The following is a 24451-nucleotide window of genomic DNA, read 5'->3' on the forward strand; positions in this document are numbered from 1 at the left end:
TTGAAGACCAAATGCTTAAGGCCTTTGGTTATGGTAACTTAATGAGATAGTTAATTTGCACTTTGGATATATGATTACATGTGCACATACACTTACAGGATAAATACAAAACATTAATGACTAAGTACATGAGTACATAAAAAATTAAAGTTCAGTAAAAGCAATATAACTCAAAACACACAAAAACAGGTGGGAACTAGAACTACAGTTCGCAACATTATAATGAAGACATTGGAGTGCACCCTTATATAAATCCCTAATTTCTACTGTGAATGCAGTATGTTTGGAGTCTCACTTTATATTATTAAGGTTAAGGCACGCAGTATATATATTGTGTTAATGCATGTAAATATCGTTCTTCTGCACACATAGGGGTGAAGCTTAAATTGTGCGTTTCCTGTGTCCACTAAGGCCAATGCCCAACTTTGGGAGCTTCAAGTCTGCAGTATGTCCCAGCTTGCTCTGCTGCTGTCAGGAGGTTATTTGATAGTAGGAAGCAATCAGGGCAGACTTACGCATTTAATTTTCTGACCTTGTTGTAACCCACTCTTGAAATGGGCCTCGACCTGCCAGGGTCACAGGGTGTTCTCCTACCCATTCTAAAACCTAGCCTGCCAGGCAACAGGGCCTGATCTCATAAGGATTTCAATAAGAGAGCACGAGCTATCTCCCTCGGGTGAGCAAGTTGACCGCTGGGCTCCTCTTGTCCATATCAGAGTGAAATAGAGATCTGGTGGAGGCGTGGACCCTGGGCCCCCACCTGCCTGTCCGGGGACATCGCACAAGCTGAATGTGATAGCTGTGAGATATACATGGCCAAATGGAGTTCGGGGAGCATAGTGAGTGCCCTTTCAGTAGCTAAGTACATCCCAAGGACCCGTGTAGGCCACTTGTTGGCCATATACCCCAGAACTATAAAGTGGAAAAGATGTTTTTGTGACATGTATTCTACTTTTGAAATTATGAAGCAACATAAACCATTGCTAAAAGAATAATTCTGAGCTGACCTGATTTATTGGTGTCATCACATTCATCTTTCTGTTTCAGTCTCATCTTCAGGTCCCCGTTCTCCTTGTGCAACCTGAAATCTGAAGTAAGAGGAGTTACAAGAAAAGTAAACCATTAGAGTGAAATGCAAAGGTGAAGATATGGGATAACGAGGAAGTGGTCAATATTTCAAATGGTCCTTCTACATCTCGACGAAACAGACCATCACAGTCCTTGTGAATGTCATGCCTTCAGTTCCTCCTCTGCCTATTCTATGAAGAATTATGTATTCCTCTGTTTTCTTTCATTTAAAAAACATCCATGACAGTCGATTGAACATAAAGTTTGTTAATCCAAACTGGGAATTTGTACAATATTAAAACACTCAGGTTAGTCTCGGTTTGTTTGGATGGTATTGGTGCTATAGTTTTAGTGACCCTAAAACTAAACAGTGATAGGGGGGGGAAACTTGTGCTCTACATGCACTGAAGTATGGCACCTGGATTGAGAATTATTGACTCTCTAGATTTAGCTGATCTGATTGGACCCCCTGATTACGATCATGTTTATAACTGTATGGCAGGGGCGGCTCCTCCACTAAGGCAGAGGAGCATCACCCTACTGCCTTGAAGCAGGAAAAAAGGAAAAAATAAAATGATAATAACGTAATGCTATTATCATTTTATTTTGTCCTCCTGCTGTGGCAGCTTTGCGTGACAGGGTGGGCTGCAGAACAGGGGAGGAGTTGTAGAACCCTTCTTAAGTGTGCAGTAACTATTTGGTCGGGCCTCTCGGGCAGCCCAAAATAGTCAAGCACACTTTCCCTGTTCTCAATGCAGGCTGCATTACAGCCTGCATGAAGATTATGCCCACCCATCCAGCCCCTGACTGAGTGCTGTGTCACGGCGATCAGACCAATCACAACCCTGAATTACAGCATTGTGATTGGTCAGGGGAGCCTGGGTGTGCTTCCCTCTGAGATGGAGGAGAGCAGGAGAGGAGACGCGGAACCCAGAGGCAAGTTAAGTGTATTTTTTTTAAATCTTATATTGTGCCCCGCGCTCATTTCCACCAACCCTCACTGCACCCCCCCCCCCCCCCCCACAACGCGTGAGCCGTGCAGGCTCCCACTGCTGTATGTTGCATTTATAAGCAGCGGGCCTTTTGATCCCAGTGGCTGGTAGACACACACTGTGCCATATTTATAACTGAAAAATAGTCCTTTTTTTCAAATGGGAGAAATTTAAAGTGAAGAAAATGTTTTTTATGAAACAATGAGTATTAATGTCTTTCTCCAATTTCAATTAAGCGAAATACCTCTTCATGTTTTATGAAGCATGCTTATTCACGTAAAATTCCTCCCATTTATACAAATATATTTTTCTGTTATAAATATGCCACAATGTCTACAGGCCACAGGGAGCAAGATGCTTGGTGTTTGTAAATGTGACACTTGGACATGGGAGAATCCAAATAAACAAAGTTAACTCTTCAGTTTAATTTTCTTGTTACAGTGCCATATTTATAAGTGAAAAATACAGCCATTACTTTAAGTTAGAGAATGTTAAATTGCAGAAAAAGGTTCCATATTTTGGACTTCTTTTGCAGAACATTTTTCTGCACTTTAAATTTCTCCCATTTGTGTTATACATGTAATGGTGCCACATATGGTGGCAAAAGGTATGTCTTGTGCCACAAGTAGATACAACACAGTCTCTCAATCACCCGTACACATAGATCCCATTCATATGAACACGTTCACACCCCCCCAAAAATCATGCTTTCACTGACACACATGTCAGCCCTGTCATAGGGCCCCTAGTCAAAATATTTTGTTCAAATCATAGCATCTGGCTCTACGTACATGTTAATGTTAATGTTAGAGAGATTTATAAGAGCGCACAAATACCCAGAGATGTCTTGGCGCTAGGGAATGCCAGCCGCAAACTCGCCCCTAATACTGAAAGAGACAGGTTTTTAGTTGCTTTCTGAAAACCGTCAAGGAACTAACATTCCTAAGTTGGAAGGGAAGGGAGTTCCACATAATAAAAACTACGGTCTCCCCAGTGCGCCGTGTGAATTCTCGGTACTAACAATAATCGTGCCCCCATAGACCGAAGATGTCTGGTTGGTTGGTACCATGTAAAAAGATCCTGCAGAAAGGATGGACCTAGGTGATGCAGAGCTTTGAAAACAATGCATAGTGTCTTGAATTCAATGTGGCGAGATACTGGAAGCCAATGGAGATTGCGAATTTCATTAGAAACTGAGCTATGTCTGGGTATGTCAGATAAAAGGCGAGCTGCCGAATTCTGAATCATCTGAAGTTTCCTCAGACACTGCTTCTGGGCGTTAAGGTAAAGGCCGTTACAGTAGTCTAACTTAAATTGAATAAGGGAAGAAACTACTGTTTTCCTGGTGTTGTCGGGGATGTACGGAAATATTTTCCTTATTTTCTTTATGAGAAAGTATGAGGCAGACACCACGGCATTCGTTTGATGGCAAAATGTCAATCTATTGTCCATTAGCACACCCAGATTCTTTACTTTAACCACTGGCTTTGGTGGTGGGCCCAACTCCGCTGGCCACCACAGATTGTCCCAGGGGGGCTGTATGCTGCCAAAAATCAAGCTTCCGTTTTATTGGAATTGAGTTTTAGGCAGTGTGCCGTCATCCATCTATTGATGGCACTCATGCAGCATCTAAACTGCGAGGCCCGGGAATGTTGAAGTTTATGTGCCGCTATCACAATCTGGGTATCGTCGGCATACGTGGTCAGGTTGAACCCAAATTCCCGGATGAGAGGGGCCAGTTCAGAGACGTAGATATTGAACAATGAAGGGCTTAGTGAACTGCCCTGAGTTAGACCACAAGGTAGAATGTAGGGATCTGAGTTAAAACCGTCGATAGATACGGTGGATTTTCGATCAGTGAGAAAGGAGGCCAGAAGTGCCGCGCCACCTCTCCTACTCCCAACTTCTCCAGACAATTTTGCAAGAGGGAGTGATCCACCATATCGAAAGCAGCGGATAGATCAAGAAGCACGAGGGCCGCCGCGCCTCCTCCATCCATAACTGCTCTGATCTCTTCTGAAGCTTTGATCAGCGCGGTCTCCGTACTATGATTTTTGCGGAAGCCGAACTGGGAATGATCCAACAAACTGTTCGTGTTAATAAACTGCAACAGTTGATTGTTCATAATTTTGTCCACTATTTTTGCAGACAAAGGCAGTCTAGCGATAGGTCGATAATTGATGGGATTGGTAGCGTCTAAGGTAGATTTTTTTAATAAAGAATAGATGTCTCCTTCCAACTGATCGGGAAAGCACCAGAAGAAAACATAAGATTAAAAATATCTGTAAGACCTGGACTCACCAAATCTGCCAGTCCTTTGAGAAACGTCGGTGGACATGGATCCAATGGTGAACCTGACTTAGATTGATGTACATATTTTCTTACTTCATCTAAGGAGACCGGGGCGAAAGCAAATAACGTGTGATTAGTAATATCTAAGCCACATGAGTGTGGTAAAGGGCAAGAATCAGGAGCCTCCTTAAATGCGAAGACCTTAGATTTAAAAATATCGGCAATGTCATTACAGAATTTCTGATTGACCTTCCTGCCTGTATTATTGGGTGTGGCCAGTTTGTTGATTACCGCAAACAATTCCTTGGGTGAGTTAGCAGCCGAATCAATCTGATGTGTGAAATATTTTTTCTTTTCTGAGTTAAGAAGTTTTTTATAGTTTGATAACGCTATTTTGAAGGCTAATTTACCCGGCTCATCATAATTTATACATTAGGCTTAAAGTCAATTAGACTGGGTGTGGGGGCGTCTGGTAACAATGCACGAGTTGCTTAGCCTTCAGTAGCTCACAATGACTTTCACTGATCAGAAGTAGCTCTCACTACAGAAAAGGTTGGCAACCCCTTAATTAAACTAACACACCTAAAAGCAAATATTTGTTAAACAAAGCCTATCACTGGATCATTGCCCCCTTAGTGACACTGAGTCTTCTGCTAACCTTATCCATAAAGCACTCTAGTTTCCAATGTCATGCAATTCATTCTAGAAGACCAAATACTTTTTCTGCCGGTCTCAGGGTATAGTTCTCCATCACTAAATGTGGTGCCACCATGGCACGTCTAAGTAAACTTCTTTTGGAGTCCTACCTTAAGAATTTGACAACCACCAGTGAGATGTTTCGGTACAGTGAGATTGTAGCGCACTGTCACCTGTACCCTTTTGTTGCTATTGAAAGATCTCAAAAGGTGAAGGGCATAAGATGCAGTGGTACTTCTGTCCCTGCTACAGGGCCTTGTTAAGACTAGTTCACGAAGCACAGATGTCCTGTAGCTGACAAGCCAGCCTATTCTTTACAAATTACCAGCAGAGATAGGATGGTTGGCTTTGGCATCAAAGGAGGATGCGCCTATCAAGAGTAGGTTTAACAATTGCTGAATATTTGTCATTGAACATGGTTGGGGTGTCACTACGTCTGGACGATATCATCTATCAACTTCTGCGTATTCACTAATAGTGTGCCAGTTGATTGGATTGAGTTGAAACACACCAACACAGCAAGTCCTAGAAACTGACTGGACTGTCTACACGATGTCCTCCTAATATGTGGGGACAGATTTATCAAGTCTTTGCGCTGTGTTAAGTCATGCATGGTAACACAGAGCCCTATCTACTAAAATGGGTAGACTGGGTTTTATGGTTAAAAAAATAAAACCTCCTTAAATGCTGGTGTTAATAAGGAGAAATATTTTCCTTGTTTCTAACTTTTCACACATTGCATGTCATCAGCATTGTCCAGTATCCATCCAATCTGTGCAAAGTTTTAAAGTTGTGTAAACATAGTATCATGTACTGGAACAGCAGACTTCCAGTAAAAAAGTAACTATACTTGACTAGAGATAGTGCAGAGGTGAGAGTCTGTTTGTGCACCGGCGGTTGGGAAGCAGAACCATATCTTATTAGATATGGCTCTATGATGCTCTCTCCCCTAGAGTATCGAAGAATAGCAACTTTGATTACTGCATTGCACACATTTTTCTAAAAGCTGCTCCTAAGTGATATAGAAGCGCTGCAAGAGATGCCTTGAGTCACTTCAAATAATTATTAGCAAAGCCAGTCAGTCTGGTCTTGGAAAATGGGTGAAATGGTTACTGTTAGAAATGGGATTTCTGGCTGGCTAAGGCGTGCGCCAAAGCCAGGCAGAAACCACAACTCTAGTGAGGGCAAGGAAGTTACATGCCAAAGATAACCCCTGCTCACCCCCTTGGTAGCTTGGCATGAGCAGTCAGGCTTATCCCGGAGGCAATTTGTAAAGCATTTGCGCACTCACCCAGCAACAACATCCCAGGCCCACCACAAAAGAAACTCCACACAAGGTTATATAAAAAATGCCTTTGTATTATCATAACACATTAGAATAGTAAGCACATATTATACACTGTGCCAACTGGCACTGGGCAATATTTACAAGGGATTATGTACACCTGACTGGACCCACAGGACCACTGTCAGTACCATTACAGAGTGAACTTAGTAAAGGTAGAACTTATCATGAACAAAGAACACACCCAGTGCTACTGGTAATCACTGCACTTAGCATCAGCCTGTAACATCAACTGCATTAGGCTCAGTATCACATCAGGCGCACATTACATTCTGCGCCAACCTCACCATCATAAACACATTCTGCAATTCTCTCACAAGTCTAAACACATTAGACCCTAACCTCCTAAGCATAACTACCATAGGGAATAACTCTCACTAGCATAAACCATTATATGCGAACCAACCTCATAATCATAACGCACATTTAGAGGTATCAACACAGGTGCTTAAATCATTCTACATACATTACGTTTCCTGGCACCCAAAATCACAGTAGGGCCTGGCGCCCTATAAATCTAGCAATCCCCCCTGGCCAACTGGCCATCTCAGAAAGTGGGCTCAAATGCCCTGTGTCACAAGAGTCAGGGCTGCTGCCTAGGCAGCGAAGGTCAAGGGTGCGCCACTGCGCAAAACCTAAACGTTGCAGCTGCCCACTACTTGCTGGGCAGCTGTGAGCAATAGTCTGGGGGCCTAAACGGTGCAGCTGCCCACTACTTGCTGGGCAGCTGTGAGAGTTAATAATGAGGCAGGGGCTCTCAATAGCCCGTAGAAGTAATATACAAAACGTTGGAGCCACACACGGCTCTAGGAATAATCAGGTCCCATGGAGCACACTAGCTCCTGAAGTACTCAGGCCATAATAAAGAAAAAGAACGGGCCCCCCTGGCCCTGTGGAGCGCACTGGTACTTTAAATAAATATGGCCCACGTGGGAGCGCAGTAGCACTCGAAACAAACATGCCCTGAGATCGGTGGAGCCACGTAGGCTCTGAAAACAATGGTACCCCCACTGACACCACACGGGGAATATCATGGGCCCCCCAAGCAAATGTACTATAACGTGGGAGTGACCCGCTGCCAGGCGGGGCCGCTCAAAATGCAGGTGTGTCCCTGTGCTTCCCTCGGCACCCTCAACACGGGAGATAGCCCCTACTCACCGGGGCTGAGGGATCAAACTCCTTCGGTCTCTTCTCCCTCTCAGCATGCGGCGATCTCTGGCTTCGCCCGGTCCCTCTTCTGGGACCGGGACTTCAAGGTGGAGCCTACGGGGCTCCGGACACGTCCTGGCCACACTTCTGTTTACCTGGGCCCCATCCTAGGACCCGGGACCTTCCTTTCCGGCGGCCACCACCGCGGGGCTCTCCCTCGCTCATGGGAGCCCCGCATCATTACCGGCGCCGGAATGCTTTCTCGCGGGGCTTCCCTTCAGTCTCGGAAGCCCCTGTCTTCCGGGTCGCGCTGGGCAGCAGCCCGGAAGAGATTCGATGTGCGGCTCGGGCCGCGGCGGTGATTTCTTGCCAGTAACGCGGAGTGGGCACCCGCAAAGCTCCTCAGAGAAGGCGGGGTGGGCACCCGTCTTTTAAATAAAGAAACAAGCGGGGTGAGCACCCGCAAGTAAAATAACGGGACCAATATGCGGGGTGGGCACCCGCCTCCATGTAATAAAGAAAAACTCGGCAGAAACGCAGGGTGGGCACCCGCAAAGCATCAGAAGGAGGGGGGAATCCCTACGAGGGGGATTCCCTCGGCAAGTGCTGCAGCTCCGCGCTGCTCAGTCCCCAGTCTCTCCCTCTCCTAGGGAAAAGTGCAAGATGAAGTGCTCCCAGGGTGCTGGAAGGCTGTATCAAAATCAGAGGGACAGCAAAATGTCCAATAAGTCCTTCAGGCATCCAGGGGCAGGGCAGGGCCCAGGGAGGCAAGCCTTCCCCTGGGCCCCAGCAGCAGCACGCCCCTGGCAGATTCAAGTCCAGAACAAGAACATCTTCATGGGGTCACAGCCCCTTCTTTTATACAACATTTTCCTTTAATCTGCAACTATAGGGCAAGGGGAGAACCAGATACAACTGGTTCAGGAGCACTTTGTTTTGCCCAGCTCCCCGCTCTATTCACAGGACAGGCCAGGGACATCAGAAGCACCACAGGAGGTGGAGCCAGCATTGTGAAGGCCCAGCCCTATTCAGGTCCCAGGTGTAACTCCTCCCTCCCATCTACATGCAGATCTCTCCATTCACCACTGGGCAGACTCACCCTGGCTCCTGGAATTCCCCAGCCCTGTCAATCACAAGCCAGACAGGCAATTCACATCACACAGCACACACACATGCCAACTTCTAGAAGTGGCACTTCCCACCAGTCACAATAAATCTGCGCACACCATTGCGCAGCATTTATTCTCACGAGTTCGCACATACCAAACTCGCCCCTGCACTCCTCTCACATCAGGAACTACCATGGACACACATATCCTCCATGCATTCCTATGGGAGGGCAGGCCAGTCTCACTAAATATAACACAGAGCGCACGCACTTTACACTGGGGCACAGTGCTATAAGTGCCTATAGGCCTAAAACTACTAACACTACATAGGGAAAAGGGCAGGATAAATGCAAAAAGTTTGGGGGTGAACCTGCCAAAAGGGCCAGGTCCATCAGTTACATCTATTTGAGTTTTTATTGCAAGCATATTTAACAAAAATAAACAGATGAGAAATGCCACTGCCTACACCTGGAGGCAAAGAGCTTGTAATAACTAGCATTTGAGATGCAATAGTTTTCGCCTTTGGGACCTTATATGTATTTAAAATTCCAGTACATTATTGCACATTACTGCAATGTAGCCTCGCTCACATGTATTTTAAGCACAATTACATCCCCGTCTGACGGTAATCACCACAACACAGGGACGACCCAACGACTTCCACTGATTATTATATATATATATTTTTTTTAATAGGAGGAGCACGAGTAAAAGCAGGGGCTGAGGAACTCTACTTGCCTTTCAGTGCAGTAATATGGGAACATGTACTGGAATGTGTTATTCCGTGGCAATTCACCTGTGGAAAAGGGCCTGAATGTTCTCCCTCTTCGAAATAAAACATGGATGGTGATATCGCCGGAGTTGTAAACATAGAAGTAAAGAGTCCAACTCAATTATTTTAATTTATTGAATCATGTGGCTGACTGGTGCAGTAGAGTAATTACTAGGCCTGGGCGAAAATTTCGTTCCGTTCGCGGAAATTGCGATAATTTGACATTTTCGCGTTCCGCGGAGAGCGCGAAAATGTCAAAATTTCCGCATTCCGCAGCTTGGGGATAATTTGTTTCTTGCTCGCACTGTAAAATAATACATTCTCGAGCGCGCGCGATCGCCTTACCTGAATCACTGCGTTCGCCGACAAGTTTTCTTGATCCGGTCGCGTTCTCCATGAGATGCTGTATTGTTTTTAGCCATTTGCGCTGTCTCGCGACAGTTTGCGCCCGCAATGACGTCATGCGTCGCGCGATCACGTCTTTCTTCTCGCGATCATGCACCGCGAGACAACTGAAAACAAGATGGCCGCGCCCGCGAGCAACCACATGGGTAAGTTGGCGAGCCGCAACCATGCAAAAAATCTCGCGAACATGCGGGAAAAAAACTTCCGCATCTTTGCGATATTTCCGCGTGTTTGCGATAATTTTTAACATTTTCGCGATAATTTGTGAAAGTGGATTTCGCAAATTCCGCCCACCCCTAGTAATTACTACTATAACTCAATTGTTTTGTAGTAAGGGAAAGCCAGTTGCTTTGAGCCAGGTTGAGTGGAAAAAACTTCCTGAGCAGCGCTGCGGCCAAGCATAAAATAAAACAAACGAAAGGCTTGCAAAGCACGGCTAGAGATACTGCTCTAATGAAGCCTAAAAAGCACAAGCACTTAAAGATAATGCGCGGTGAGCAAGTAAAACCTGGGCACTCTGTATAAAACTAAAAGAGTGCGCAAACACAAAGGGAGAAACCCTTTTGTGAAAGGATAACGTTTTTGGCGAATACTCCAGGGGAAGAGCAAGACATGAGAAGGTGGGACATAGAAAGCAAATAACCCATTGAAAAGCAAGCTTGTTTGAGTGACGCTGTACTTAACAAATCAGTAGCGTGGGGTGGAATTAAAGCCCACAGTGAATACAGCATGTCTTCTAGACATCGCATGCGCCCTGCGAGGCTCAACCTGAAAACGAAAAGACAAAGAGATACCCATCTAGTAGCTGAACTGCACAATGTGAAACCAGAAAACCTGGGCTCAATCCCTACTTTTCCACTTAACTTAATTGTGTGATCCAAGACAAATATTTTATTTTACTGAATCACCTTTTTCTTCATAAGGACATATGAACGCACCCTCAAATCCTCAGTCAGTCAGTCATACAAACTTTATTCGCATAAATTAAAATGCCTAAAAGTAAAATAAATACACATAACTGTTTTGACACTAAAAAAGTATTTCTAAAAAACCAGACATATTTGTACCATGTTCAAAATTAAGATGCAGACAAAATCCATCACTTCAAAAAATAATAGTTGAGAATCTCAAAACGACCTACACTTATTCCCTCCTTCTGGATCGTCTAAATCTAAATAAAAATACCTAGGGAAAGGCGGGACTAAAAACATAATCTATGCCCCACATCTCCCCTAAACATTTTCATTATGTCAGCCTTTAAGATCTTGATATAATAACAAAGATTAAGAAGAAGAAACTCTGCCTTAACCACAGTTGCAACGCTTAAAAACCTCGGCGACGTTTTAAAATTGCCCAGACAAAAGAAGCAATAGTAATATATATATATATATATATAGGGATCTTTATAAATTCGTTTTTAATATAGCTGTTCATGTCTCCCTGGTCTGTGATACAAAATAGCTGATACTGGAGGTTTGTCGAGAGGCACTTTTTCTCAATCCGATGCAGAAAGCAAGTTTGCCCATTCGTCACGGAGTTGCCATGTGGACAGGTCGAGTTATTGCCTGCTTTGATTCTCTGAAGGTAAGAGCAGTGTAATTTATGTTTTCCATTCCTTACTTGTTCTTTTCTGCCTTGTAACACCAATCAATCATATGAATGTCGATCAATGATACATGCAGTTATTAATGGTAGGTTTTTCTGCAAGTAGATTGTTTAGTGGAACTGAATGCACAGACCTTAGATTGGGCATTAATAGACTTCCAAACATTGACGATTTAGGTCTCACAATTGTGAGCATTTGACCTATTGGCATTGTAAATTATATTTGTGTTCTGAAAACCTGCAAACGGTGCATATACACACACTTTGTACTTAGAGTTGTTGCTTACGAGACGCAAGGCTGTCAGTAACTGTGCCTCTTTTACTGCCAGCCTTGATTCTCGTAAGCAAAGACTATAAGTACAAAGTGTATGTTTAAAGACTGCTTGCAGGTTTGAAAAACACAAAAATAAAAAGACATTGTCCTTTACAATGCCAATAGCTAAAACTCTTGCAAATGCGAGACCTACTGCAATGCAAATGCTTGTTTAAACTTCGGTGCACTAGCTCGAAATTTGCTTCCCACGGCAGTAAATGAACAGAAGGATTCCATGGCCCTCCAGAGCTGTGAGGATTTGGGGGGACCATGGGGGAGGGAAGGTGAGGCACAGCTGCCATCAGACTGGCAGGTCTGCAAACAGAGGGAAGCCCTACTATCAGGAGGCGGGGATTGGCTGCGAGACTGCCAGTCTCCAGGGCAAGGCCCGGCTCTCGTGAACGGTGACTGATTGCTGGCTGGTCCTGCTTCACACACATTTCTATTGCTGAGCGCTGATGTGCGGACAGCGAGAGAGAGGGAAAACAGAGGGAAGAAAACACCGAGAGAGGGACCATGGCTGTCTCATCACTTCTGCGTGTCATCTTTGCTTGCTGCGACACTCCATGGGAGTTAACTTTTGGGAAAAAGGCGGGACATGCACCAACCAATAACCATTTATAGGCTACGATTTTTTTATGACACAGACAAAAGCCAATCCAAATCGATGGGAGGAGTCAAACCTAATAAAGTACATACAGCAGCTCATCCTGCAGCACAAGCACTAAAGGCTTGACATAAAAACAACAAGCATTTGCAATGCAATCGGTCTCGCCTTTGGGACGTTATATGTATTTAGCTATGCAGCACATTAGCCTGGGTGCTGAAACATCTACTGTTCTTTACCATGGTGGAAAGTAAGCACAAAAATGCGTGACACGCCAGGTATGGGAACACATGGAGAGAAATATTGCCTTTCAGGGGGAAATGGTATAATTAATTTATATTTCCATATACTAATCCTCCCCTAATCCTTTTGGGTTCCAGAGTAGCGCTTCGACGCCTCATCTGGGATAGTAAGCACTATAGTAATACAATTACGTGATATAGACTAGCTCGGGGGTGTAGGTAACTTGGTCGTAAATATTGGGGGTGGGGGTGAGCTTCAGGTTTTCCAACAAGCATGCTATCACGTTAAAATAAAACATAAGAGAAGCAGTGCAGGAATTAACCGAACACACGCAAGTTCACATTAGAAATGGTAATAAACCTCGCTGAACATTCGTTCACTTCCTCCCAGGTGTTGTTTCTGCTCTGCCTCTGACGTTTCCTCGAATTATTTAATGACTGCACGAACGGCACGTGGTTGACCAGCACGGTGGGCGCGGGCCTCCCTGCTGGCTGCTTGTCTGCGCGAGCTATAATGGGAACAGACCCTCCTGCAGGGCTGTGATCTGGGTCATGGCCTCCTCTCACCTTTCCCCTGGACTGATAAAACAAGCAGGAAACCAGAGCGGTAGGTGGTGTCTGTTGCCTGGGGCCTTAGGTTTCCTTTACTCTGGGGTCCTTTCAGGGGTTCCAGCTCAAAGGATTCTGTGGGGGGTAGAGGACGCCGGGGGAGGAGGGGGGGGGGGGGGGGCAAATATGTGAAAATTAAAAAGAAAATGGCTACTGAATATGACGAGGTTGGTGTAATGTGTCTGAATCCTATGCAATTAATAAAGATGTATGATGTTTATGTCACTGCATTTCAAGAAGAACCTATCCACAAGATGGCGGTAGAGAAGTGTTTTTTCGTTTGACTTGTTCCTATTTTCCAGCTTGCTGCAAACGCACGATAACAAACGTAGTAAGGGGCAAGTTAAGAGCTTTTAAATTTAACGAACCTGGTAAAGCAGAGATGTTTAGTGCACCCAAAGTTTCCTTTCACGAGCATTTCAGACATTCTTTGGCAGGCTCTTTTTAATGTTTAAGGCAGAAAGGAAAATAGTTCCCTACACTAGCCCACAAGACTAATGGCTACGCATACGCACTTTGTGTTGTATGCCTGGCTGTTGTTTGCGGTTACCATTTAACACTCCCACTGTTACAAATGATGAAATATATACATGCAGGGTCAAACTGAATAGTGCCCTCCTGCCGCACCCCCTTGCTGAGGGCACGCGCTGCACATCTGACCGACAGAACAAAGGCCTTACACGGGAAATCAAATTACACGCACTCATTTCTGACTGAAAAACACTTTGCTGGGCAGGGTAATGGCAATAACTTTAGCCCCAGGCAGAGTCGGGTGTGCGTTAGAGGCACCAGCTCAGACAGACAGGGCTCGACCCAGCCATGACTTCCGCTCTCGGTAATGATTCCTTGGTCTGTCAGCTGTCGGTAATGGCCGGGGTGTAAAAGTTGTCTGTTAGACTGGCACCTTGGCGTGAGTCTCCCTTCCACTTTTTTGTCGCTGTGCCTCATGTGTTTTCATGGTGTTGGCCGCTCAGAGCACTGTGCCACTGCCAACCAGTGCCACAGTGCAAGTGCTCCCTATGTAAAATGTATATGTTGGTTGGATTCCATGATTGGAATATTTGGTTCACTATCAGACCCCAGTAGAGTGCACCAGGAGAGCCAGGGTGTGTAAATACAAATGCCGCTGGTGGGCTTGCAGCACTGGTTGTGCCACCCACAAAAGCGGCCTGGTAAAATGTGTCTACGTCTGCCATGGCAGAACCTGCATGCAGTCTCGTACTGACATGCTGACTGGGCAAGTGCACACACTTGCCAGTCCCTAAACCTTCCCTTAACTTCATGTTAGTCACCCCTATGGTAGGCCCAAGGGCAGGGTGCATTGTACGCATAAGGTAGGAAAAGCCCTGATGTGTGTGGCATGTCCTAATAGTGAATTACAGCCATTTTCGTTTTTCACTATTGTAAGGCTACCCTGTTCTCATAGGCCAGAATGGGCTGTTAAGATTGTTACATCCTATGATCCTAACAGACCCAGGGAACGTGGTAGAAAGTCGAGTTTAGTATGCCTGAACTCAGAATAATAAGGTACATCTTTTAGTAAGGTTTATTTTAATATTCTGCGTTTGCAAATGCCACTTTTAGAAAGTTGGCCTTTGCTTGCCTAACCATTTTAGCCCGCCTCTGCGTGATGTGTAGCTGCTGTCTGGCTTGTGTGAGTGACAGGGCTGGGGAAACCCAGATGGGCAGGGCTAGGTAGCCTGGTGGTGAATAGGAAGATTGGCAGGTAGATGGGTGGGAGGAGTACCCCTGGACTCTGAATAGGGCTGTGCTCTGCCACCACAATGCTGGCTCTGACCACTGTGGAGCATCTGATGACTCTGCCCTGCACCCTGAAAGAAGAAGCCTGCATCGCATCAACAAAGTGCTCCAGACCTGGACTGAACTAGGCAAGGGCCCCCCTGGCCTGAGAGAACAAAGGATTTGTGGTATAAATGTAGGTGCCCTGCTCCTAAGAAACTAGATCCTGTCCTGCCAAGAAGAAACCTCTGTCCGACCTGAAGGAACTGGAAAAGCTGCATGGAGGAGTACTGTCCCTGACCTGGGGGATTGGCCTGCAGTGGTTGCCTTGCTGCTGAAGAAGAGGAAGAAAAGACTCAAGAAACTTTTATTTGTGCTGAGATATCTCCAAGGGCTTGTGAGTGAGCTTGCCCCCTGAACGAAGTCCCATGACCAGTGGACTTCACTGCCGTGAGATCGCCTTGGAAAACGGACCGTTTTCCCCGCATCTTCGACTCGAACTGCTGCGTACGTCTCGCTGATCGCAGCGTACCCCCTGCAAGCTGGTATCCCGCTGTCCGGCCCGAACAAAGCATCTGAGGCCCCTCTACGAGCCGTAGCTCGCACCGCAAAGGAAGGTATCGTCCGGCCTGAGCACGCGACTAACAGGCCCCTACGAGCCGTAGCTCGCACCGTAACGGAAGGACTGCGAACCGTACTTGCTTCTATCCCCTACGAACCGTACTGCCCAGCATACGCTTCTTTTTCCTGCTTTGGAAAGGCTGCGGTGCGTACGTCTCCCCTGTGCGGAGCGTACTGTTGTCTTGTATCCAGCGCTTCGAATCAAGATTGCCGATCTCATGGTACGGCGCCAATGCCGCGACGAACATTGAAAGCACCGTACCTACGCACCGTCCTCTGAAGCCCTGCACGCGCAAGGTCTAACGTACCATAGTACGCACCGCACCAGGAGGACAACGCACCGTACATCGCGCTTGATGTCAGTGAAGCATCCGTGACGAACTCACCAAAAGATAAAGGTACTGTGCCTGTTCGCACCGTAGGGTGTACGCTTCATCCCGAAGCGCCTACAGTGCGTGTGAGACCCGTTCCCAAGCCGTTTTTACCGCGTACGAAGCGTACGGACAGGAACGAAGCGCACAGAACTTTAAAACTACGCTAAAACCAAGAACTCTTTGTCTAATAAGTATTGTGGACGTTTAAACGTAATCTGGTCTTGTGCTATGCCTAAACTATATATATCAAGTGTTATTTTTTATATATCCCAGTGTGGAGTCCATTTGTGGGGTTGTCACTGAGTTACTGTGTGTGTGTTCACAAATGCTTAACCTAAACGCTCTGAGATAGGCCTTGTCTGCTCGCGCCAAGCTACCTAGAGGGTGAGCAGGGGTTATTATTGGAGTGTACCCACCTACCCTGACTGGGGGAAAGGTTCCCTGCTTGGCACAAGTACCTACCTGTGCCAACCAGAGAACCCGGATTCTAACATTGGTGGTCAGCGGTGAGGATTACAAATTTGCATTTGTGATACATACACAGTGATTGGTGAACGCCACATAGTGAAGGCAGACCAATAGCGCAACCACTTACTTCTAATTCGCATTTTTGCTGGAAATGGCCGGTTGTTAAAGAAATCATGCCTGGTTCAGTTGTTGTGGAAAGGGCAGCATCCCTCATCTCTGAAACTGAAGACGTGGAATGGGAAGAAGAGAGATTAGAGAGCTACACCAAGGCCCAGCTAAAGGGCTTCTGCAGAAAATTCAAAGTCCCCACTGTTGGATGTAAGCTCAAAGTAGATCTTTGCAAGGCGCTGAGGGCTTGGATGGAGTCAAGAAAAGACTCTGATGAGGTGGAGGAAATTAAGCAGGCAGAGAGCATTGCTAGCTTGGGCAGAGGCCTATCGCCAGAGAAATTGGCCGACAGGAAGGAAACCAGAGCTCATGAGATAGAGATGGCGAAACTAAATGGACAACTGGCAATGGAAAGAAAAAGGCTAGAGATGGAAGAGAGGAGAAGGCAAATGGAGCATGAGATGAAATTGAGGGAGCTGGAGTTGAAAGCCCAGGGCTTGGGAAGCACTCCCTCTGGTGGCAGCTCACCCCCAGTGCAGGTAGAGTCCAGAGTGTACATACCCAAAGATGTAGTGAAGGAATTTTTTTAAAGTGATGACTTAGGGCAGTGGTTCAAAGCCTACGAAGTAGCCATGTCCTCCCACCGGGTCCCTGAGAAGGATTGGGGAGCGGGGTTGTGGGGGCGGTTCTTGAGTGAAGGGCGGGACACACTGCTAGATTTGCCCTCAGATGTGTATAACTCTTACCCCCATATGAAGGATGCTTTAATGGCTAGGTATGGGTTAACTCCTGAAATGTATAGGCAGAGGTTCAGGGGTTGCACTAAGATTCCCAATAGTACGTATGTGGAGTATGTGACTTTTTTTTGCAGAGCACTGGATGGTTGGGTAAAGGGTAGCAAGGTTGATAATTTTCTAGGGCTTCTTGATTTAATGGCATGGGAGCACTTGTCCAGTAATTGTTTTCCTGAGCTACGCCAGCACCTGATTGATAGTAGGCTGACTAACCCTAGAAAGCTTGCTGAGGAGGTGGACCGCTGGGTCAGTACCAGGGTCCACAAGGGTCATGTGGGAGACTCCGCCAAGGGTGGGCAGGGTCCCCAGCAGAAGAGTGGGGGGGGACAAGGGTAAACAGAGGGAGTTCCAGAAGAAGCCCCAAAGTAATCCCCAAGGGAACCAAGGGAAAGGTTCTCAGCCTCCCCCACCCCAGAAACCGACCATGGCCCCAACAGGTACCCCTGTTCAAAGAGGGCCCCTGAACTGTTACAGATGTGGTGAGCTGGGTCATTTTGCCAATGATCCCAAGTGTCGCCAGTTTGGTAAGCCAGCACCCACTGGTGCAACACCCGGCAGACGGCTAGTGTAGCCCTGGGTGGAGAAATGGGTGTCCAAGGTGGGTGGGGTTCGGTAGAAATGTCCCTGGTCTCATTAGGAGACCGTGAAGTGGTCCCCAAAACCCAGCTGCCTGAGAACACTAAGAAATACAGGCAGTGGGTGACCATAAATGGCCATAGGGTTGAAGCAGGTTGTCCCAGGAGCATTCTATCCCGTTGTTGCCGCTGACAACACGAAGAGTCACTGCCCGGTGGCTCAGGTTCCCTTTGAGTGGGGGGGTGTCTCTGGTACTCTTCAGGTAGCTGTGAGGCCCGCCATGCCTGTAGACTGTCTGTTAGGGAACGATCTGGAGAGCTCACCTTGGGCTAAGGTGGAGCGAAGTGCTCACCTGGAGATGTTGGGTATGCCGGATTGGGCGTGTGTCACCACACGGTCCATGGCAGCCAGTAGGGGTGCTCAAGAGGACCTGGAGCCTGAGAGGGAGGCCCAGGAACCGGCCTTAGGGAGAAGAGGCAGGGGGCGCGGGAAACCGGCCCCCGAAGTTCCCACAGTCCAGGAGGAAGCAGACCTTGAGGGGGATGCCCTGGAACCTACAGGGGAACAGATAGCTGAACTGGGGGACCTGCCTGAGCTGACCCATTGGCAGCAACAAGGAGGACCCTCCAGGGAAGAATTCTGCAGGGAGCAGAAAGAATGCCCTTCTCTCGTGGGTATGCGGCAGCAGGCTGCAGACCAGGCCAACGGTGATCAGTCTGGAACACATTTTATTTACTGGGAGAACGACCTCCTGTATTCTGAGCCTAATGTTGCTGAGCCTGGGTCAGCCCGTGTGCTGGTGGTACCCCAGCGCTTCAGAGCCTTCCTACTGGGGCTGGCTCACAATGTGCCATTGGCAGGACATTTGGGACAGGACAAGACCTTTGAAAGGCTTGTCACCCACTTCTTTTGGCCCCAAATGCGCGGGAGTTCAGACACTCACTGCAGGACCTGCCAGACTTGCCAGGCAAGTGGAAAGAGTGGGAGGAAGCAGAAGGCTCCTCTCCAACCATTCCCTGTGGTCAGTACCTCCTTTGAGCGAGTGGGGATTGACATCGTGGGGCCGCTGGACCCCAGGACAGCCACAGGCAACAGGTTTATCCTGGTCCTGGTGGACCATGCCACCCGGTACCCAGAAGCCATCCCTCTGAGGACAGTGACGGCCCCTATGGTGGGACGTGCACTGATGGGAATTTTCTCCCGAGTGGGATTCCCTCTAGAGGTGGTGTCTGACCGGGGTACCAATTTAATATCCAAATATATGAAATCCCTTTGGCAAGAGTGTGGTGTAACCTACAAATTCACCACACCTTACCAATCCCAAGGAAACGGGTTGGTTGAGAGATTCAACCGACCCTGAAGGGCATGATAATGGGTCTTGAGGAACCCATGAGGCGTAAGTGGGACGTCCTCTTGCCATGCCTTCTCTTTGCTTACAGAGAGGTGCCCCAGAAGTCTCTAGGGTTCAGCCCCTTTGAGCTTCTGTACGGCCACCCAGTGAGAGGACCCCTAAGTCTAGTCAAAGAAGGCTGGGAGCAATCTACAGGAAACCTCCCCAGAATGTATATAGCTACATGCTGGCCTTCAGGAACCAGACTAGACGTTTCAGGGAACTTGCTGAGGCAAACCTGGAAGCCAGCCAGGAGGAGATGAAGCAGTGGTACGGCCAGAATGCCACTCTGGTAGAACTTCAGCCTGGACAGAAGGTATGGGTCTTGGCCCCAGTGGAGCCCTGTACGCTCCAGGATAAGTGGACCGGTCCCTTTGAGGTTGTGGAGCGCAAGAGTTCAGTTACCTATTTGGTGGACTTGCGGTCTCCAAGGAACCCCTTAAGTGTCCTTCATGTCAACCGCCTCAAGCCCCACTTGGAGAGGTCCCAAGTGGGCATGCTCTTGGCAACAGATGCTGGGATGGAAGAGGAGACCGAGCCTCTTCCTGACCTCCTGTCAGCCCAGGAACAAGATGGGTCAGTGGATGGTGTCATCCTCTCTTCCACCCTGACCCCTGAGCAACAGAATGATTGTCGCCAACTGCTGGGACAATTTTCTGATCTGTTTTCCCTGGTTCCCGGTGTCACTGATTGGTGCTTCCATGATGTGGACACTGGGGATAGTACACCTGTGAGGCACAAGGCCTACAGGGTGATTGACAGGGTGAGGGCATGCATCAAGGAGGAGGTCTCCAAGATGTTTGCACTCGGGGTAATTGAGTCCTCCAGCAGTCCTTGGGCTAACCCAGTAGTCTTGGTCCCAAAGGCTGCAGCGCTGGGAGCCACACCCGAACTCCGGTTCTGTGTGGACTACAGAGGACTAAATTCAGTCACCAGGACTGACGCACACCCCATGTCAGGACCATGGGGTGTCTCTAACACCTGCAATCCTCAGGAGCGAAGATAGGATCTCACCTCTCCCATAGGGTACAGTCAGCCCCCACACATAGAGCAACGGGAATGTTTAAACGTACCCCTAGGGAGCGATGAGACAACTCAGAACCTCCAGGGAGAAGACACAACGTTGTTCGGTCACAAGAAGGGAACCCAGGTGAATAGACTGCAGGGTATAAAGGAGAGAAGCAGAAGGTAAATCAGAAGGCAACAATATAGCACTAAAAGTGTACACTCTATTCACTTAACTATCCCGTGTCTGATTGTGTGTGGTCTCACACTCACCTGGTACTAAGATGGAGGTTTGTATAACATGAGAAGTTGCCGTCCAAAATAATAAGGGGAAGTAAACACCCTTGCAGGATCACTAGCTCTCACTCCGGGCAACAAGGGTAGGAAAGAAACAGCCTCAGCTTCTGGAAAGAATGTTCTCTGTTCAGCACAATCAGTAAATATCTGTTTTGTTTCTGGCTGAAGTAGAGATTTCCCAATCAACAAAGAGGTTTCCTTATTTCTGGATCTTAAGGATTAATGTTGGATTGGTAAGTGCAGTCAGTGCTTCTGAGCGCTGGCGAAGGAAAGGAAAATAAAAGAAAATCTTTTTCTTGCAGCTAGTTTCAGAGTTCCGGCGTTTTATACATGAAGCAGGATAATTGAAGCCAGCAGGGAAGCAATTATCTCCGCAGGGCAGATGCTTTTAGAGGTCCGGGAAAACGTGCCCAAGTAAACAAGTAATCTGTTTTCTCACCGTTCCGGGTGGCGCGTTCCTAGCGCCAGGAAGGATAACGATCCAAAAGTAAAGTGTTGTTTCTCACCGCACCGGGTGAATTGTCTTTTGGTAGGGAAGGAGAACGTTTTTGAAGCACAGTGTGAATATTTTCTCACGAGGGTATTTCAGGTTGGCGCTTCCTCGCGCATGAGACGGGTGTGCACCAAGTGAACTATTACGAGCCCCCTCTGGCGCGCAGTTCAACAGAGATGACCAAGCTTTCAGGGAGTCGCGATGATTCAGAACAGGCAGGTTCCAACGGTAGTAAGAAGCCAAGCAATTAGTGTTAGGGGCGGGTCTCATTTTAAACAGAGGGTCAGCTGATACCTCCTCAGGGAGCGTGGGATCACACACAATCTAGTCACCCACCCAGATGCATTGTCGTACTAGTAGTGTAGAGGGATTGTGAACCTTATACTAAGTGCAGGAGGCTAGGCGTGTAACAGTTCTCCCCCCTAAAGGTCGCCTCACTGGGCATGGTTTTTCGGGGTGTAGGGCATGGAATCTGCGGATCAACAAAGGAGCGTGTACGTTTTCAGCTGGTTCCCATGTCCTATCGTCTGGAGTGTACCCCACCCAATCGATGAGGTATTGGCGTTTACCTCTATGTCTTCGAGCATCTACTATGCGTTCCACCTCATATTCTGCTTCCCCTTCTACTATGATAGGATGGCGTAGAGGCTCAGGACAGGAAGGGGTGACATACGGTTTAAGCAAGGAAACGTGAAAGACAGGATGTACTTGGACTTCTTGGGGTAACTCTAGTTTCACTGCTACCGGGTTGATGATTTGCATCAGCTTATAAGGTCCAATATATCTGGGTTGCAGTTTCCTGGCCCCTGCTAGACGAAGATTCTTAGTGGCTAACCAAACCTGATCCCCTATGTTATACCCAGGACCCTCTCATCTGTGTTTGTCAGCTTGTGTCTTCATGTAGTTTTTTGTCTCTTGCAACTCCTTCTTAGCTTGATTCCATATAGCCTGCAGATAGGTGTGGTGTTCTGAAACAGCAGGTATGTCAGACAAAGAGGTTGGAAGTAGAAGAGGTAGGGATGTAGGGTGATATCCATAAGAAAAGAAAAAAGGAGAAACCTTGGAAGCAGAATGCGTGGAGTTGTTGTACGCAAATTCAGCGACTGCCAATGCCTTGACCCAATCACTAGTGAGGGAGCTTAGTAAGCACCTGAGATACTGTTCTAGTGTCTGGTTGGTTCTTTCTGTTTGGCCATCCGTTTGAGGATGGTAAGCTGTTGAAAGACGATGATCTATCTGTAAGGACTGACACAACCCTTGCCAGAATCTAGAGATTAACTGGGGACCCCTGTCCGACACTACGATTGATGGCAAGCCATGTAATCGTACGATCTGATCTATGAATATTTCAGCAAGATCTTTGGCATTGGGCACCTGTTTTAGAGGAATGAAATGTGTCATCTTGGAAAGCATGTCTACAACAACTAGGATCGTAGTATAACCTCTCGAGGCTGGCATGTCAGTGATAAAATCAAGACTGATAGAGTACCAAGGGGCTGGCGGAACAGGTAGTGGTTGTAATAATCCTGCAGGTGCACAATGTAATGATTTTTGACGGGCACATGTAGGACAGGCCCCCACAAAAGTGTGTATATCTTGCGTCATTCCTTTCCACCAGAACCACCTTTTACACATTTGGATTGTCTTTTTTTTTCCAGGATGGCCTGCTAAAGGTAGTGTATGACACCATTGTATGATGAGTTTACGGAGTTCCTCAGAGGGTACATATATACAGTTATCATGGTAATACAGGTTGTTCTCTATTTTATTAAGAGGGTCGGATAACCAGTCCTCTGGTGATAAAGTGGAGTAAGCACCTGAGAGTTTTTCAAAAAATGAGTCAGAACCCCTTTTTTGTTTGTCTCCTATTACTGCTATTTTACTGTCAGGGATGATAGGTACTGGGGTGTCTACTCTGTGTTTCATTTCTTTACCCAACCGAGACAAGGCATCAGCCTTCCCTTGTTTGGCTCCAGGGCGAAATGATATGACAAAATCATATTCACAAAAGAAAGAAACCCATCGCATTTGTCTTGGGGTAAGGGCTCTTGCGGATTTGAAGAATTGCAAGTTACGATGGTCTGAATAAATCGTGATTACATGAGGGGAACCAAGAAGATAATGACGCCACTCTTGAAAGGCCAATTTAATGGCCAAAAGCTCTCTTTCCCTGATAGTGTAGTTCTGCTCTGCTGGCAGAAGAGTTTTTGAGAAGTATGCTATGGGGTGTAGCGTCCCCGTTTTTGGATTTCTTTGAGACAACACCCCTCCCACTGCATATTGGGAGGCATCTGCCTCAATGAAATAAGGTCGTGTTTCGTCTGCATGGCGTATGATGGGTGCTGAAGTGAATTTACTTTTTAATGTTTGGAGGGCCTGTTCTGCAGCATTGTCCCATACAAACGACACGTCTTTTTTAAGAAGCCTCGTAATAGGACAAATGAGGTTGGAGAAGTGATCTATGAACCTTCTATCGAAATTGGCGAACCCTAAGAAGGACTTTACGTCTTTAACACTCTGGGGACTTGACCAATTGATTATGGCGGATACCTTGGACGGGTCCATTTGTAGTCCTTCAGAAGAAATGATAAATCCTAAAAAATCAACCTTGGTGGTGTGAAATAGACATTTGCCTAATTTGGTAAATAAGTGATTGTCTTGTAAACATTGGAGGACTGTTGTTACATGCTTGATATGTTCCTGTTCAGTTTGGGAATAGATCAAGATATCATCGATGTATACTATTACGAATACATCTAGATATTCTCTCAGAACTTCATTTATAAAAAACTGAAAGGCGGCTGGGGCATTGCATAATCCGAAGGGCATTACACAGTATTCAAATAAGCTAAACTTGGTACGGAATGCTGTCTTCCACTCATCTCCTTCCCGAATGCGAATCAAATGATACGCCCCTCTAAGGTCCAGTTTAGTAAATATTTTGGCCTTGCGCACTTGATCTAAGAGGTTGGAGATGAGTGGAAGAGGATATCTATTCTTTATCGTCACCTTGTTTAAGGCGCGATAGTCCAGGCAAGCTCTTAGACCTCCTTCTTGTTTAGGGATGAAGAAGATGGGCGAGGACACTGGCGAGGATGAGTGACGAATGAACCCTTTCTTTAGCATATCTTGAAGATATTCATATAGGTATTTAGTTTCAGGCTCTGTAAGAGCATAAACTCGGCTAAGAGGTAGTTCTGCTCCAGGAATCAGGTCTATTCTGCAATCATATGTTCTATGCGGGGGCAAAGCCACCGCTTTTACTTCATCGAACACCTCTGAAAAGACTTGATATTCTACAGGAAGAGCAGAAGGGGGATACGTGGTTCCCGCACAATACAAGGGAATGTGCATCTGAATCATGTCTTGATAACAATGTTC

General features: G+C 46.8%; 1 protein-coding gene across 1 annotated transcript in view; it reads right to left on the reverse strand.

The window, feature by feature from the left end:
• LOC146813018 (killer cell lectin-like receptor subfamily B member 1B allele A) overlaps positions 1-24451 on the reverse strand; it is a 158856-nt gene that overhangs the window by 114251 nt on the left and 20154 nt on the right. The window contains exon 3 of the mRNA XM_085620044.1: positions 1008-1088. Coding sequence (XP_085476170.1) covers positions 1008-1088 — 81 coding nt within the window. The remainder of the gene's footprint in view (positions 1-1007; positions 1089-24451) is intronic.

Source organism: Triturus cristatus, chromosome 7, assembly GCF_964204655.1.
Source record: "Triturus cristatus chromosome 7, aTriCri1.1, whole genome shotgun sequence".
Classification (NCBI taxonomy): Eukaryota; Metazoa; Chordata; class Amphibia; order Caudata; family Salamandridae; genus Triturus; species Triturus cristatus.